The 17,965-nt window shown below is 37.1% G+C and overlaps 1 protein-coding gene across 1 annotated transcript in view; it reads right to left on the bottom strand.

Moving 5' to 3' along the window:
- The window catches only part of LOC150088154 (uncharacterized), a 611,850-nt gene that overhangs the window by 189,221 nt on the left and 404,664 nt on the right, over window positions 1-17,965 (bottom strand). The window contains exon 37 of the mRNA XM_090369355.1: window positions 6,281-6,843. Coding sequence (XP_090225481.1) covers window positions 6,281-6,843 — 563 coding nt within the window. The remainder of the gene's footprint in view (window positions 1-6,280; window positions 6,844-17,965) is intronic.

The raw sequence follows: 17,965 nt of genomic DNA, 5'->3' as shown, positions 1-17,965 counted from the left end.
GTTGTGATCTGAAGTGCCTAAAGGACCTCTCACTTTGACCATATACTTAGAAGGGTTGTTTGTGAGAAAAAGATCAAGCATATTGGCTGTATGGTTAGGATTGTCCGGTAGGTAAATGAACAATCTGTGCAAGGTCATTAGTAATTGCAAAAGCCTCAGCATCTCGACTAGCTGGGAGGTGTGGCTAGAAAACAAAAGCGAGCTGAAGTTGTGAACATTAAAATCACAAAGGAAAATTACCTCACTGTTAGGAAAGTTGGACTGGAGAAAGTCAAGTTGCAAAGAGAGGAAGTCAAAGAGCTCCAAGTGATTAGTGGAGTTGGGAGAATGGTAGAGACAGCAGATGAATTTTACACAATGAGGTAGAAAGATTTTAAGCCAGAGAAGATCGAAAAGAGGAGATTCCAAATTACCAAGTCTCTGACAGGGAATACTGGAACGTACATATGCACAAGTAGCACCTTTGAGGGGAAAGGAATCATACAGCGAATGATTTGGGAAACTGAGATGAGAAGTAGTTGAATCAACCGATAACTGAGATTCTGTCAGAAAAAGTACATGGAGTTTGGCAGACTGTAAGTGGAAATGGACATCGTTGAGATTAGAATTGAGACCATGTATATTTGTGAAATGAAGTAGGAGGTGCTTGGGAGGTTTAGATCTTTTTGCAGATAAGCTTACTCTACTAGTTTGACGATTCATGGTGTATTCAATAGTAAGAAAAAGTGGGGGGATATGCTGTATGAAGCAATGAAATTTTTGGATATGGAATACATGGTAAGAATATACCCAGATCCTTGACATAATGTGGCCTCAACAATGCCCCTGCATACACACTACTCGGACTCCCTCCAATCACTATCTGGCAGAGTAGAGGTAGCAAGATTATACACTAGCTGATCTGGAAACCTCCTAAAGAGTTTCCAATAGGTTCGGTCTGGTGTACTAGCTAGCGGCTGGCCTGCGAACACCATTTTAGAGCTGCACCCTCAAAATGTAAGGAAGGTTGGATCTCGCCATGATGTTCATCATAACCCCAAAAGTCATCAGTCATACTGCATGATGGAAGAGATGGGGAAGGGCTGACTTTAACTTATCTCTGGAGACTAAACGTGGGTTCCACCACTTCAAGCCTCCAATAAGCAAAGTGGTAGTATTGCACTGGTTGATGAGAGTCATCTACCACCTAGTATTGCCTGGTAACACAGAGGGGTAGCATTCCTCCATGTGGTATTGGCGCAACACCTTGATCCTTGCTTACGTTGATTCACACCTGGGTGGCCACCCACAGCATGCTTGTACATGGAGGTTATACCCAGGATTACTAACAGTCCCACCACTGTGAAGGTGCAAACAGAGGATTTAGCTGTCACAGACTGTCTGGACTTTGCTGAAATTGGGTCCACTTGACTTGAATGTCACCCGAATATCATTTCCATCAGCATTCTGGACTCCCAGGTAGCAAGTTCAGCTTGTATGGCATATCTGAGAGAATGTCTGTGACAACCTCAAGGACCATGTTGTACATTCTGAGTATTTTGATGCTGAGCATTTTGATGGAGTAATATGTTGTACATTCTGAGTATTTTGGCCTTATGGTCATCTGCCAGCATTTTCAGTTCCCAATCTTGCACTCATAATATCTTTGCAATTTACTCTATATTTACCAGTTTTCAAAAATTCAAAAAAAGTCTTCTTTCAAAAGTCATTAGTTTGATAAAGCTTTGAAGCTGTGGAGTGGAGACCACCTGATCTACCTGGCTGCTGTTCGACATTAACATTTTGCCAACCTTCTTCAAATCTGAAAATACATTTGTATAGGTTTCTGTAATTCATGCAAGCATTCAGTCACTTATTTTACTTCACTATCACATGAATGCAGATATTTAGGAGTGAAAAGTCTAGAGAAATCAAAATAAAATTACACTGCATTATTCAACCAAATTAAATAAATAGTAAATACTCTTTACTGTACAATTAAAAAATATTAACAGTACTGTTTTATAAGTGCTTCATGGACAGAAGACCAAGGGTAAACAATTTAGATTTCATAGTAGAGTAACCATCACTAAAATAACTGCCATACATGAACTGCTATCAAAAACAACTCTAAATCAGTGAAAATAGGTTGCACATTGTATGTTTAACAGTGTTGCCAAGCTTCATGATGAAATTACCTCCATTTCTAAAATTTTAAAATATGTCTGTACCTATTAACTCACATTTGTATCATTGCCACCACCTTCGTATATCTTTCTATTATCTCCTCATTCTTACTCTGTTTGATGAACTGCACCTTTTTACTTTGTTGTCTATGTCCTAAAACGCTTTATTCTGAAAAGGCCTCCACATATTAATTCTCTCCAACAATCATGCAAACAACTTTTTAAACTATAAGCCACTACATGATGGAAAATAGTTGTTAAACAGATATGTATTGAAAATCAGAATAAGAGAAATAGTAAGTAGTGAGTTCAAGGAAAACATTTTGAAGAATGGAACAGATGCATGAATGTGAAAAAAAAAAAAAAAAAAAAAAATCACTAGGTAAAGAATAACCACATATAATTTGATTTACAGAAAAGGAAATCAATAAATGAGGAAGATTTTTTTTCTCTCAAGAAAAAACATTGTCCCTAATCTAGGATTGTTATTATTTAAAGGCAGAATTGTGTATTTATTAGCACTGTACTTTAACTGCCATTTTCAGTCCACCTAAAATAATATATTCTTACCCAGTCTTTTAACCTTTGTATCATCAGTAAACTTTGAATCAATATCTTTAATGAATATCAAAAACTATATGGGGCCCTGGATTTGTGATCCAGTCCACTTAGAGCAGTGGCATGCAAAGTGTGGTCCATAAATGCCAGAGGATCTGTGGGGGGGGAGTCTGCAAGAAGATGGACTTTGTGTTCATTATGTGCACTATGAATGAGTTACACAGCAAAAAAGGTACAAACTTGCACTAATTCTGAGAAAAACTCTTTTCCACTTCGCATTTCCAGAAGCAAAGATAAGAACAACTGTATATTGAGCAGACTATGTACAAACAACAGTGGTGAAACTGCCATACTGCCAGGTCCATCATTGTGGAGGGCCAGTAGCTAAAGGTTGAGAAACCCAGATGGTTGGTTTGGCATGTAGGAGCTGATTAGGGAATCTTGTTGGAGGGGGGGGGGGGCAGAATTTGTAGGTTGTTACAGACAGATGGAGAGATTTTTATTATTATTTTTTAAATCTGCATAAGCTGAAACATAGAAGAGCAAATTTTGAGTATGGGTTAGAAATATTTTTGTTTGTCAGTCACAAGAACAAAAATAAAATATTTTAATTTGACAGTCCACTAATAAAATTAGGAATCAGAAGTGGTTTGTGGCCAAAAAAGTTTGAGCGACACAGAAATAAACATTTAAATCTTTATTTTTCCAACTAAGAAGTAAACACTTAAAAACTACTCTTTGTATTCTAAGACTTCACCATCTTCTGTCTACTGTAGTAACTTCTCACCAATACTACATTATATACCAGTTTCCCCAAAAGAAATTCATGTGAGACTGCATTAAAAACTTTGAAGTCTAAATAAGTCAATGTCAGAATTATTTTTTGCATCCAGTCATTTTGAGACAACCTCATGTAGTTATTAGGTCAGGCTCCGTAGCCAAGTGGGCAGGAGCGGGAGTGCAGTAGCACACGCTCTTTGAGTAGACCGGGGTTCAAGCCCCTGACTGCTGAATACGGTCGATCTGCCAACCCGCACTGGACCAGCGTGGCAGATTATGGTCCATTTCCCTCAGCATGAATTGTTGAGGAGGCTTCCATCCTGCAGTGGGTTGATAATGGCTACACTTTACTTTTTTTTTTTTTACATGTAGTTATTCAGATAAATTAGATGCTATTTCCCTTTAAACATACTGTGTTGTGTTTCCAGTGCAATTCTGTTCTGTCCAGATGCTCCTACAGTTCATCTTTAATTAACATTATACTGCATGATTTTTTTCTGCCAAAAGTTAAAACTTGGTCTGTAGTCACCCATTTCATCCCTATGGCAAACTCTATGAATTGGAAAGATGTTAATACATCAATCGATAGAGATTTATGTAATATTATCTAATTAGTAATTATGCTAATTCATTTTAATTACTTAATCATTATAATATCACATAATTCCCAAATGAAGTACTGAATAGTTATTGCATTTACTACAGATACTCTCTATAAATCTTCTATTTTATGGATAGCAAAAGATATATAACAGCATCTAATTGTCCTGTTGTCTTTATTTTAACCTCTTCTAAAGCAATGAAAAAATTTCCTAACTGCATATTTTTACACTTTTGAAATCTTAAGTCTGATCAATGATAGCTAACATAGGTTCAGTCAGTAATAATCTAAAGGGAATCTTCTGGCGTATATGAAATTTCAAGGAAAATTTTAGGTTAAATAGTTGACTTAGATACTTTCAAAGAAAATATATACATATTCATATAGAATTTATATGCTTTCATCTTTTCATACTTTGTTAATGTTGTCCATTTGCAGTGTCAGTCAGTTCCTTAGTTCTTTAAAGATAATATCCTTAAATAAATTTTCTGTATATACTGGGTTTAACCAGAAAATTTGTTTTCCATTTATACCACATAAGGTCAGAGGAGATTACAAGACTGAGAGAATACATGAACATTACTCCATATTTAGTAGTCATATAAGCTTGAACTAGGGTCAATCAAAGTGTGTGCACCTTTATAGCCTCACACCTGACTCCTCAGCTACAGAGGCTATGATCTTAAAATATGATTAATATGATAAATATGATATATTTAAAATATATTATAGGGTGACATAAATAATTTTCAACCTGTTAGTTTAACTTCTATTCTGGGGAAAATAGTAGAGTCATTGGTTAAAGAAGTGTTGCAGGATCATCTAGACAAGACTGCAGTAATAGTTCAGACACAGCATGGGTTTGTTAAGGGGAAGCCTTGTCTGACCAATTTGATTGGCATATACGAAGTGGTCCAGAAGAACTGAATGCAAAAATTAATTTTGATGCCATATACTTGGATTTCAGGAAAGCTTTTGATACTGCTGCACAAATTGGTGTGGTATGGCATTAAGGGAAAGTTTCTACAATGGATAAAGGGATGGTTGATTGGGAGACAGCAGAGAGTGGTAATAAATGGATACTGCTCTATGTGGACTAAGGTTATTAGTGGAGTTCTCTAGGGTTCAGTGCTGGGCCCATTGTTGTTTTGTGTATTTACCAGTGATATCAATGAAGGTATATCAGGCTTATTGCCGAAGTTTGCAGATGATACAAAGGTTGGCAGGGTTGTTAATGACAGTAAAGACAGTATGCTACTGCAACAGGATCTAGAAAAGTTAGGCAGATGAGCTGAGATGTGGCAACTGAAGTTTAACATTGACAAATGCAAAGTACTGCATATAGGTGGCAGTAACCCAAGAGAAACATGCCAACTGTGTGGTATTACACTGTGTGGTATTATAGGAATTTTGGTAGCAGGGATAAGGAGGTGATTATTCCCTTGTATAAGGTAATGGTCAGGCCACACCTTGAATACTGTGTACAGGTCTGGATGGAGGCCTCATTTTAGGAAGGACATAGAGTTGCTAGAATGAGTACAGATGAAGGGCAACAAGATAGATGAGAGGAACAAAGGGATGCTCTTACAAAGAAAGAGCTCTAAAAATTGCAGCTCTTAAGTTCTACAAATTGCAGCATTTGGACACTAGGCACCTGTGAGGTGATCTGAGGAGGTGTGTAAGGCCTTGAATGGTTGGAGCAGGCTCAATGCTGATGGGATTCTTCCAATTGCTCAGATTAAGAACCTGAGGGGGCATGGATTCAAATTGTAGAAAGACAGTTGTAGAATAGATGTGCAGAAGTTTACCTTTAGCCAGCAGGTAGTTGATTGCTGGAACGGACTTCCATCTGTCGTTGTGGAAGTTGATAGCTTGGAGTGGCCAAATATGAAGGGTTTTTTTTTTTTTTTTTTTGGCTGATGCTGTACAAGCTTGCTTTCATGCATCATATTCCTCAACTAATTCTAATGATCTTTCATGTCCTTAAGTGAAGCACAAGTATACATTAAGTAATAATAATGTGTGATACAACACTGTTTTATTGAAGGGCTATGTAATAGCCCTTCAAATGAAAAGATAGTTTAGTTTAATTAATATTAACTTTGTGTGGGTGCACGCACACCTTATTTCAAGTATTTTATGGACAAATAAAGGTGGAGCATATTCAGTCACTTACTTCACAAAATTCTCCTGTGAATCCAGGATTGCATTGACATAAGAAGCCATTATCCATATCACTGCATTTTTCTGTTCCAGAAGGATTACAAGGGCTACTCACACATTCATCAACCTCTGCTTCACACTGCAATCCTACAAATCCAGGTCGACATTGGCACACAAAGCCATCAATACGATCAAAACATGAACCACCATTTTGGCAGGGAGACGATACACAAGAATCAATTTCATGCTGGCATCTAGAACCAGTAAAGCCAGTGTCACAAACACACTTAAAATTATCAGTGAGGTCTATGCACTGGCCTCCATTAGAGCATGGATGGCTAGCACACTCATCGATATTAACATCACAGTTACTTCCAGTCCACCCTGAGTTGCATATACAATAGTGATTAAACAGTCGATCGACACAAATACCATGTATACATGGACTACCTGCGCAAAGATCAACTTTTAGATGGCATCTCTTTCCCATAAATCCAGGTGGGCACTCACAATAGAAGTCATTGACTAGATCTGTACAGTTTGCTCCCATCATGCAAGGATCTTCAGAACAATCATCTATAAAATATAAAGTACAGAGAAATAATAATATAAATAATCTTGAATAAGTTTTAAATTTATATTTAACTATCAAATCTCCTTATTGAAAAAATATAATCACATTACAAATAATACAAAAATCATAATCTCATTGACCATGGTATTCAATCTCCAAGAACACAACAGACAGAGGTTTGTCAATAAACCAGCTTGTCTAGATGTGAGATAGCTTTTATAACTGTAACTCTAGAAGAAAGGGGATGAATCAGATTGGTCCACTTGATATCGATGGTTCGATTGTTGATGATTCTGCTGAGGTAGCTGATAAACTGAATGAGTAATTAATTCACAAATGAGGAAGTCTGTAGGGAAGCAGAGATCAGAAGCTTATCAAACTCTATCAGGGAACTAAATGATTTTGTAATAACTGAGAGCAAAGTGGAGGAGAAATTGCTGAAGTTGAATATAAGAAAGGCACCTGGGGTGGATATGATCTAGTAATAGTAGTAGTGATGGACACATATGATGCAAGAGTGTGAGCATATGAGCTTATGTAGCATCAACCAAAAAAAAAAAAAAATTTCGCACATTCCTTCCCTCTAAAAGTTTGTCCAGTTCCTCCTTGTTATTTGAGCTATCAACTTCCATGGCGCCTCCGTAGCCAGGTGGGAAGGAGCAGCAGTGCGTAGCACACGCTTCTTGATTAGACCGGGGTTCGAGCCCATCACTACCAAATACGGAGGATGCAGAAAGGTCAGGGAATGACCACCGCATATCCTGGAGCGGAGCAATATGGCCTTAGTTGCTAATGCTCCTAAAAACCAAAAAACAAACAACATCAACTTCCACAATAGCAGATGAAAGTTTGTTCCAGCAATTAACCACCTACTGGCTAAAGGCAAATTTCCGCACATCTATTTTACAACTCTTTCCTCAATTTGAATTTAAGCTCCCTCCGGTTCGTAACCTGAGCAACCAGAAGAATCCCATCAGAATTCAGCATGCTCCACACATTCAAGGCTTATACACCTCAATCAGATCACCTCGCAGGTGCCTAGTCTCCAGCCACTGAAATTTGCATAACTTAAGCTTTTCTTGGTAAGAGGACCCCTTCATTCCCCTCACCAATCTTGCTGACCTTCTCTGTACATGCTCAAGCAACTATACATCCTTCCTAAAATGATGCCTCCAGACCTTGTATGCAATACTCAGGAGTGGCCTGACCAATGCCTTATACAAAGGGATAATCACCTCCTTTTCCCTACCAGCAAAATTCCTATATATCATTGACAATGACCTGCTCTGGCAGCCTGTCTGCATTGCTCAGAAAACTTCATATCTGACTGCACAATTACTCCCAGTTCTTTTTTCCTTTTCTGATACCCTAAGTGTAGTAACACACAGTTGGCACATTTCTCTGGGTTTACTTTTACCCATATGCAGTACTTTACATCTACCAATGTAAAACTTTAATTGCCACTTCACAGCCCATCTGCCAAAAGTTTGTAGATCCTGTTACAGTAGCACACTGCTATTACTGTCATTAACAATGACTGCGAACCTGTGTATCATCTGCAAACTACATTAAGCCTGATATACCTTCATCAATATCATTGATAAATATACAAAACAATAGTGGGTCCAACACCAAACCCTGGGGGCCATGGACTAATAACATTAGTCCATGAAGAGCAGCATCCATTGATTACCACTCTCTGTCTTCTCCCACTCAACCACCCTTTTATTCATTGTAGAAACTTACCCTTAATACCATACTGCTCCAATTTGTACAGTAGTCTTCCATGTGCAACAGTGTCAAAAGCTTTCCTGAAATCCAAGTATATGATATCAAAATAATTTTTTGCATTCAGTTATTTTGTAACCACATCATAGTATCCAATCAAATTTGTCAGACAAGACTTTCCCTTAACAAACCCATGATGTGTCTCAATTATTACTACTGTCTTGTATAGATGATCCAGCAATGCATTTTTAACCAGTGATTCCATTATTTTTCGCTGAAAAGAAGTTAAACTAACAGGTCTGTAATTACTTGTGTCACCCTTTGATCCCTCTTTGTGAATTGGGGATACATTTGCACATCTCCAATCCATAGGGACTTCCCCTGCGTCTAAGAATGTTCTCATAATGATGGCTAAGGGTCAACTTAGCCTTAGCCATAATTATGAGAACTTCCTTTGCCACCTCCTTTAATATAACAGGACAGATCCCATCCATCTCAGGTGCCTTTCTTATGTTTAACTTCAACAATTCAGTTATATTGAAGGAGGCAGCAAAGGAAGTAAGCAAACCTTTAGCCATAATTATGAAAGCTTCCTTGGACTCAGGGGAGGTCCCCATGGACTAGAGATGTGAAAATGTGTCCCTCAATTCACAAAGGGGAATCAAAGGGTGACACAAGTAATTACAGACCTGTTAGTTTAACTTCTGTTGTGGGGAAAATAATAGGAGGCACTGTTTAAAGAAGCAATGCAGCACATCTAGACAAGACTGCAATTATAGTTCACACGCAGCATGGGTTTGTTAAGGGGAAGTCTTGTCTGACAAATTTGATTGGATACTATGATGTGGTCACAAAGAGAACTGGGTGCAAAAAATAATTTGATATCACATACTTGGATTTTAGGAAAGCTTCTGATACTGTTGCACATGGAAGACTACTGTGCAAATTGGAGCAGTATGGCATTAAGGGCAAGATGGTTGAGTGGGAGAAGTATGCTTATTGTGTCTTGTAATAATATACAGGAATTTTGCTAGCAGGTGATTGTCCCCTTCAAATTAAAATAAATTCAAATTGATGAAAGACAATTGTAGATTGGATGTGCAGAAATTTGCCTTTGGCCAGCAGGTGGTTGATAGTTGAAAGAAACTTCCATTTGTCGTAGTGGAGGTTGCCAACTTAAATAAGTTCAAGGCAGAACTAAAGAAGCATTTGTAGTGAATGGATGGGTGAAATGGGAATGTTTTTCTTTTTTTATTTGGCCAATTCTATAATAAGCTTGCTTTCTTGCATCATATGCCTATGCTAATGCTAACTCCAAATAAATATTTAGTTTTCACTTTCACCACCAAATTCAAATACTTTCCCATTTGCAAAAATTGCTAAATGACTGATGTAACAAATTAACTCAAAGGAAGACAGGCTAATTGTTAAAAGAATGTATCTTATGGTGAAGATAATAAATTTCAATTTTTCTTAATCACTGATCAACTTGGTGAATGTAATAAATATATTATGTTTCTCTCATTTTATAGTGGCCATTTTATATAATCACCAATTGTTGGTGGTGAAGGTATTAAATAATGACTATAATTTTGTAGAATATCATAAAACTTCTCTAAATGCAAATGGCAAATATAATGTAATTATGGATCCTCAGTTTGCTGATTGTTAATAAGCTGCATTAAAAATGAAACTGTTTGCCACATTTCCAAAAAAAAAAAAAAAAAAAAAAAGTAATAAATTTTGTCTTTCTCGTGCTTTGGAAGAACTGAGTTCACTGGTTTTAAATTTTTATTTATTATTATTATAAATTCTGGTCCACATGAAGACAGAGCCGTGAAATCCAGAACTGAGTTGTATTTTTCCTTGTGCCTATCCTCTCCTTCAGCACATGATGCCCATCAGCCTCTATCAATCAAACATTCAAGTTCTCTTTCTTCTTCTTCGTCTCTTGCTCATTGTTTTCGCACTTCCATTACATCTCTTAACAATCTCTTCCATTACATGTCCATTATTTCTTTCCATTCCTTATAGTCTTTGTCATACTCTATTTTCTTCTACCATCTTCAATACCTCCTAATTTCTAACCCTATATGCCTATTTCACTCCTTCAAGCTTCCCCCAAAACCGACGTTTCAAAAGCTTCGATTCATCTAATATCGGAGAAAACATGGATTTTGACAACAAAGTCACAGGATCCTCTAACATGACCCCAATAAACTCAAGACCAAGAAGACATCAATACAAACATGACAAAAAGACAAAAATCCAAAACATATATGAAATACCTGCATCAAAGTATTTCATCATTCATTCTACCAGTGATCAGTCCAGAGAAAAGTGATCCCTTTTTTGATACAAAAATGTCTAGAAAATATAGCTGGAACTCCCAAAGCAGTAAAAACGTTAGTCAGGTAAAATGACCAATATACATGACAGTCAAAACAACTAATGAAAACGTCAACTTTCAGCAGGATCCTGGTAACACTCAAGCCCCATAATACTTTAGACAACTTGAAAGGAATAATCTCAGAGTGGAATATAATAACAGAACAATATAATAGAAGAAATACTACATGAAATGAAAAACCAAGGAGTTATCTACGTTTAAAGAATAATGATCAAAAAAGAAGGAATAATCACCCAGGCCAAAAATATCATTTTAATTTTCAGTACTCCAAGTCCACCACAGCATGTTGAAAGCAGGATACTTGCTCTGTCAAATTCAACCCAACATACCAAATCCCATCCAATGCTTCAAATGTCAAAAATACAAACATTCACAAACAACATGCAGAGGAATAGCAATATGTGCCAAATGTGGTTCCTGAAAACACACCAACCAAGAATGCACAAATCCCAAAATTGTAATGGAAACCACACTGCTTACTCTCGAGTATGCGAAAGATGGAAACAAGAAAGGAAATTCCAAAGATACAAAGCAGAACATAAAGTTACATACCAGGAAGCCAGAAGGACCTTACAACCAACCAACATAAAGAAACCTTTGCACAATAGCACAAGTAGTTCAAATAACCCAGAAACAACAGAGAATGTTTCAGAAACAGGATCACAAACCGATGTTACAATTACATCAAATGAATTGCTGTTGGATTGGCAGCAAATAGCTCGGGTCCCCAAAACAGTAAAAATGAGAACAGGCTGCAAATACCCTTATCTCAGTATACTTTCATTGATACATGAAAAAACCAAAGAAGACCCCCTCCGAAATAGTACACAATGCTACTGAACAAATGGACACAGCAGAAAAAAACACAAGAAGAAGATCCCTTTCTAGAAATATTATTTTATTATAATTTCTATTAAATTAATTTATTTATTATTAATTTATAAATAAATATAATTGATTTATTAACTGTTTATTTATTATTATTTTACTTTCTTTTTTTTTTTTTTTTTTTGACTATTGCAGCATAAGCCTTAGGCTTCTTTGCATCGTATACCCATTACTAATACTAATCAAGATCTACACTACCATAGATGAGATCAAATAAATAATTCTACAGCTCATGAAAGAGTAGCAATCCTTGTCAATTCTCACATTCTAGCTCAAACAGTCCATCTACAACTCCCTCTTAAAGTAGAGGTAGCAGCACGTATTGCAGCAAATAGTTTAATAACAATAGTATCGATATATTTACCCTCAAACCAAGAAATAAATTATTTCTTGGTTTGGGGTAAGACTTGGAAGAACTGAGAGATCAACTACCCTCCTCCTTGCTGTATAATGGGGGATCTAAAAGGTTAAAGGTAGCAGCAGGCAGAGGTGAAGGCGATTCTTGCACTACTATTAGAATGAGCAGTGGCCTGGAGGGGGGGGGAGTGCTGGGGGTTTCAGGGACTCCTTGATGGCAGTCATCATGAAACAAATAAATACAGGGTTTTTTTTTTTTAGGGTAACTAAGAATAAGAATAGGTGCATGTATACCTGCATGTACACCAATGCTAGAAGTATAGGAAATAAATTTGATGAATTTGAAGTGCTGGTCAAGGCATCAAAGGCAGATACTGTTGGGATATCAGAGATGTGGTGTCACACAGATATAAGCAGTGCAGAATTGGAATTTGGGGAGTACAATGTGTACAGAAAGGATACACAGGACAGGAAGGGAGGAGGAGCTATGCTGTTAATTAATAAAAACATAAAATCTAAGGAAGTGCATCCAGTCGAGTCGAGCCGTCACCACCAAATACGGAGGATGCGGAAAGGTCAGGGAATGACCACCGCATATCCCAGAGCAATATGGCCTTAGTTGCTAATGCTCCTAAAAACCAAATAACAAACAATAACATAGCATCCAGTTTACATAGATACAGTGCAATGTTGAGTCAGTCTGGTGTAACATAAGCACTGGGAAAGCAAAAATGAGAGTAGGAGCGTGTTATAGGCCTAATGACCCTACTGAATACAGCAAATAATTGTACAGAGAAATAGAATGGGCCAGAAATCAGATTGTGTTATGATGAGGGATTTTAACTTCCCAGATATTGACTGGAATTTGTGGGTTGGTCACTTGCATACTAGCAAGACTTTTGTGGATTTATTGGATGATTGTTTTCTGCAACAGCATGTTCGAGAGGCAACCAGAGAGAGAGTAACACTCTTGATCTGGTTATCAGCAGAAATTATTCTTGCATTAAGAATTTTCAGATAAAGGAACCACTAGGTGACAGTGATCACAGTGTACCGATGTGTGGCAGTGATCACACTATAGTGGAGTATCCATGTGTTGGACAAGATTTTGCAGCTCCAGCGAACGCTAAATTTTAAATTATATTTAGCTGTTTTATTGAATTAATTGTTATATTAAATTATTTTCTATAAGTAGCTTATAGTCATAGTCAAGCTCCTAGGTTTATTTTGATTTTAGATAGCGATTTTGAAAGTTTATGCTTAGTGTCCGTAGATTTTACCATTCATAACTTGCCGCCAGATGTTTATATGTTTCTTAACTAATAGCATTAGCCCTCCTCCCTTCCTATCCTGTCTATTCTTTCTGTAGATGTTGTACTCCCAAAATTCCAGTTCTTCATTCCTTATATCTGCATGCCACCATGTCTCTGATATCTCAACAATATCCGCCTTTGATGCTTTGAAAAATACCTCAAATTCATCAAATTTATTTACCAAACTCCTAGCATTGGTGTACATGCAAGTATACATGCACCTGTTCTTTTTCTTAGCTACCCTAACACAACCCATGTGTTTACTTGTTTTTTTTTTTTTTTTTTTTTTTTAGGCGCATTAGCAACTAAGGCCATATTGCTCCGGGAATATGCAGTAGTCATTCCCTGACCTTTCTGCATCCTCCGTATTTGGTGGTCATGGGCTCGAACCCTGGTCTAATCAAGAATCATGTGCTATGCACTGCTACTCCTGCCCACCTGGCTACGGAGGCGCCTGTTTACTTGTACCGCAATGACTCCCAGCAGTCTCTGAAATGTCCTGCATCTTGTTTTCCAGGCTTCTGCTCATTCCAATAGAAGCAGTGCAAGAATCACTTTCATGCCTCTGTTACTACAACATCACCCTTATGGGAAAATACTGATTTTAGTAAAAGCAGTCATCAGATAGAAAAAATAAAAGATGCAAAAAAAGCTAACCCTCCTGAGTATCAGAAAACACACGTATGTGCGCCTTTCAACAGGAACCAGCACAGCAATAGATCTTACCTTATGCTCCTCAGCCTTAGATTCCATTTTAGAATACGAAGATCCATTATGCAGTGACCACTACCCCATTACTGTTACTTTAACAAAAGACACCGCATGTGAATCCAGACAAAAACCCAAATGGAAGCTTGACAAAGCAGACTGGGAAAAATACAAAATTCTAGCAGTAATTGAATAACAAAAAGTTCGACAACTAACCACTGATCCAACAGTACAATATGTAACAGACCAAATTATTCAAGCAGCAAAACTATCAATACCAAAAACGTCCAACAAACTTTTTCTATTCCCAAAGGCTCAAATGAAACAAAATGAAACAGAGCATGGAATATTTTTTACAAAAATTCTACCACAGACAATCTAATACATTTTAAAAAGATGAGAGCAAGATATGTCAGATAGATATGCAAGGCAGCCTCCTGGATATGTTTTGCCTCAGACATAAACAGAACTACAAATACTAAAACAGTTTGGGATAAAATAAGAAAAATGTGCAATAGATATCAAAATTTAGTACATCCAATTATTAACTGGCAAGAGCAAGATACAGCTGATCCAAAAGATACAGCAAATGATTTAGGTGAAACCTTTGCCAGAATATCTGCCACCACATCCTATCCACTGAAGTTCCAGAAATATAAAAATCATCAAGAAAAATACAACTTAAATTTCTCCACAAAATATGTTGAACAATATAACCAACCACTAACCATAACGGAACTCCATAAGGCACAATCGCGAACAAAACAAACTACATAAGGTCCAGATGGCATCAATTATTTAATGATAAAGAAATTCAGTGAAGAATCATTACAATCTCTACTTCTATACAACAGAATTTATATGGAGCACGAGTTTCCTCACACATGGCATCATGTGATGGTCCTCGCTTTCCCAAAATCTGGCAAAGGTCCTACTAATCTGCACAAGTACTGTCGAATAGCACTCACCAGCTGCCTAGACAGCTCAATGTGGTTTCAGGAAACATAGATCAACATTGGAATTCCCAAAAAAATAGGAAACAACATACAGAATGCATTTATTAGAAAAGAACATTTAGTCTTAATATGTTTTGATATTGAGAAAGCAATATTGATATGATACAGCCTGGTTCTACGGCAGTCTCTGAGATGGTTATTTATTTTGGTTATTTGGTTTTTTTTTTAGGAGCATTAGCAACTAAGGCCATATTGCTCCGGGAATATGCGGTGGTCATTCCCTGACCTTTCCGCATCCTCCGTATTTGGTGGTGACGGGCTCGAACCCCGGTCTAATCAAGAAGTGTGTGCTACGCACTGCTGCTCCTTCCCACCTGGCTATGGAGGCGCCCCTCTGAGATGCATTTAACTTAAAGCTAAGAGGACATCTGCCTATTTTCATCCAGAACTTTTTACAGCACTGACTCCCAAGAACAAATACAGACTACACTCTCAAAAATTTTTTTCAAGGAGTACCACAGGGATTGGTTCTCAGTGCTACCCTGTTTGCAATAAAAATAAACTTGATAACCTGACATATCACTTACCATAAATATAGCTCTTTGTGTAGATGATTTCAATATCTTGTTCCAATCCCAAAACATAAGAACAATAGAATGTGTGCAATTCTCAATGGATACAGAAATACAGCTAATTACAAGGTACAATTAACAAGATCAGCAATTGGGCTCAGGAAAATAGTTTCACCGTCACCACACAAAAAAAAAGTAGGCGTGCACTTCTGTACAAAAAGTAACCTTCATTTAGATCCAGAATTAAAACTTAATGGACAGTTAATCCTAATCAAACCAACAAAAATATTTCTCAGACTTATTCCTGATAAAAAAAAAAAACTTACCTTTTTTAGAATATATAAAATAACTAAGAACAAACTGTCTCAAGAAACTAAATGTTTTGAGAGTCTTACATCAATGACCTAGGTTGCAGATCAAGTTACTTTATTGTGATTATACAGAGCCCTCATAAGATCTTGACTAGACTATGGAGCTCCCATGTACAACTCAGCCAAACTGAGTATCCTAAGATGGCTTGATACAGTGCATCATAGCACTTTATGTACAATACTAGGAGCATATCACACATCACTGGTCCAAAGGACAGAGGCTCGTGGACCACCACTACAACTCTGAAGACAAAACTTGTGTTATACTATACTGCAAGGATAAAATCAATACCTGACCATCTGATATGGACAATACTACCTGAACCAAGTTTGGAAAATATATATAGAGCATATCCAAATACCAATAAACCAGCAGGCATATATTTAAAAGAATCTAATCCAGCAATGGATTTAAAATGGAATTTAAAAGAATCTAATCCAGCAATGTAATTTAAATCTCAATCAGATTAACCCCTGGCTTGTAGCTGGGAAGGGTATTGTGTACGGAGTGTGCCTTTTGTATGCAATAAAGATTATTATTAAATTACAGTCGCTCAGAGTGAAACGGATACAAAAATATAGATTGTGACAAGTTTAATAATAGGAAATATACATATATTAGATTAGATACATACAAATAAAAGCTTTCGGTTGTTTAGTCAACCTTCTTCAGTTAAGCTGACAGTTAGAATGGAGTATGAGGATGTGTATTGCCAATCTTGTACGTGAAGTGCGTGATTAATTGTTGGATGTTGAAGCCTGTGGCTGTGATGTATGATGTGACGTGGCCAGCGTTTATCAATGGACAGGATTGCTGTTTCGGTGATAGGGTGGACTTGACAACCACTGTTCCTGTTTACTGAGGTACTGGAGCATTTGATGTTTAACGACTCCAACCAGGCACGTCGCTGATAATGGCGAGACATCCACAATCACGACATCACGTTTATCATATGCAATAAAGATAGCAATTTCTCCTAAAGTTTCATATACCTTGGGATACCATCCAAACAATATGCAATCTCTATATGTATAATTGGAACAAGGATTCTTTACCTAAACAAAATTTCCAGCAACTAAATGCAGCCTACAAAGTCCAACATTGCAATTGTAACCTGATATATATATATAGATGGTTCCAAACAGAAACCAAAGTAAGAATAGCAGCCATGTTCTCAAATGCCATCATCTCCCAACCGAGTGCAGCATTTATACAGCAGAACTGGAGGCTATATAACTAGCCATGAACCATATACACAGCTAACCAACATCCCCAACAGTATAATTTTCACAGATTCATTCAATGCCCTATAAGCCTTAAAGAACAACACCAGAAATACCCATCTTACCGTATAGCAAATCAGAAATATGCCAACAAAACTAGCAAAACATAAGTTTCTGCTGGATTCCTGGACATGTTGGAATGGGCAGTAATGAACAGGTAGACCAAGCAGCAAAACAAGCAGAAGCTCCAATCAACAAAACCACATAAATAAAAAATCTAGACTATAAAATTACAATCCAAAATAGGGTGAAAAACAGTGGTAACAAAAATGGCAGGAGCAAACCAGTAACAAATTATTACCGATAAAACCATTATAACAACAATGGAAAACCAGTACAAGACCTAACAGACAAGGAGAAGTTATACTGAGCAAACTAAGAATAGGACACACCAATGTTACCCACTCCTACCTGCTTCAAGCTGAATCTCCACCCCAATGCTCCAACATATCCTACTCAACTGCCCTAACATATCCTACTCGACTGCCCTAACTTTACACAAGAACATCAAATTACATTTAAATCCTTAAAAGCAAC

Source organism: Mastigoproctus giganteus, chromosome 3 (genome assembly GCF_048544385.1).
Source record: "Mastigoproctus giganteus isolate SK-2022 chromosome 3, ASM4854438v1, whole genome shotgun sequence".
NCBI classification, from domain to species: Eukaryota; Metazoa; Arthropoda; class Arachnida; order Uropygi; family Thelyphonidae; genus Mastigoproctus; species Mastigoproctus giganteus.
This window is presented reverse-complemented; position numbering and strand designations above follow the sequence as displayed.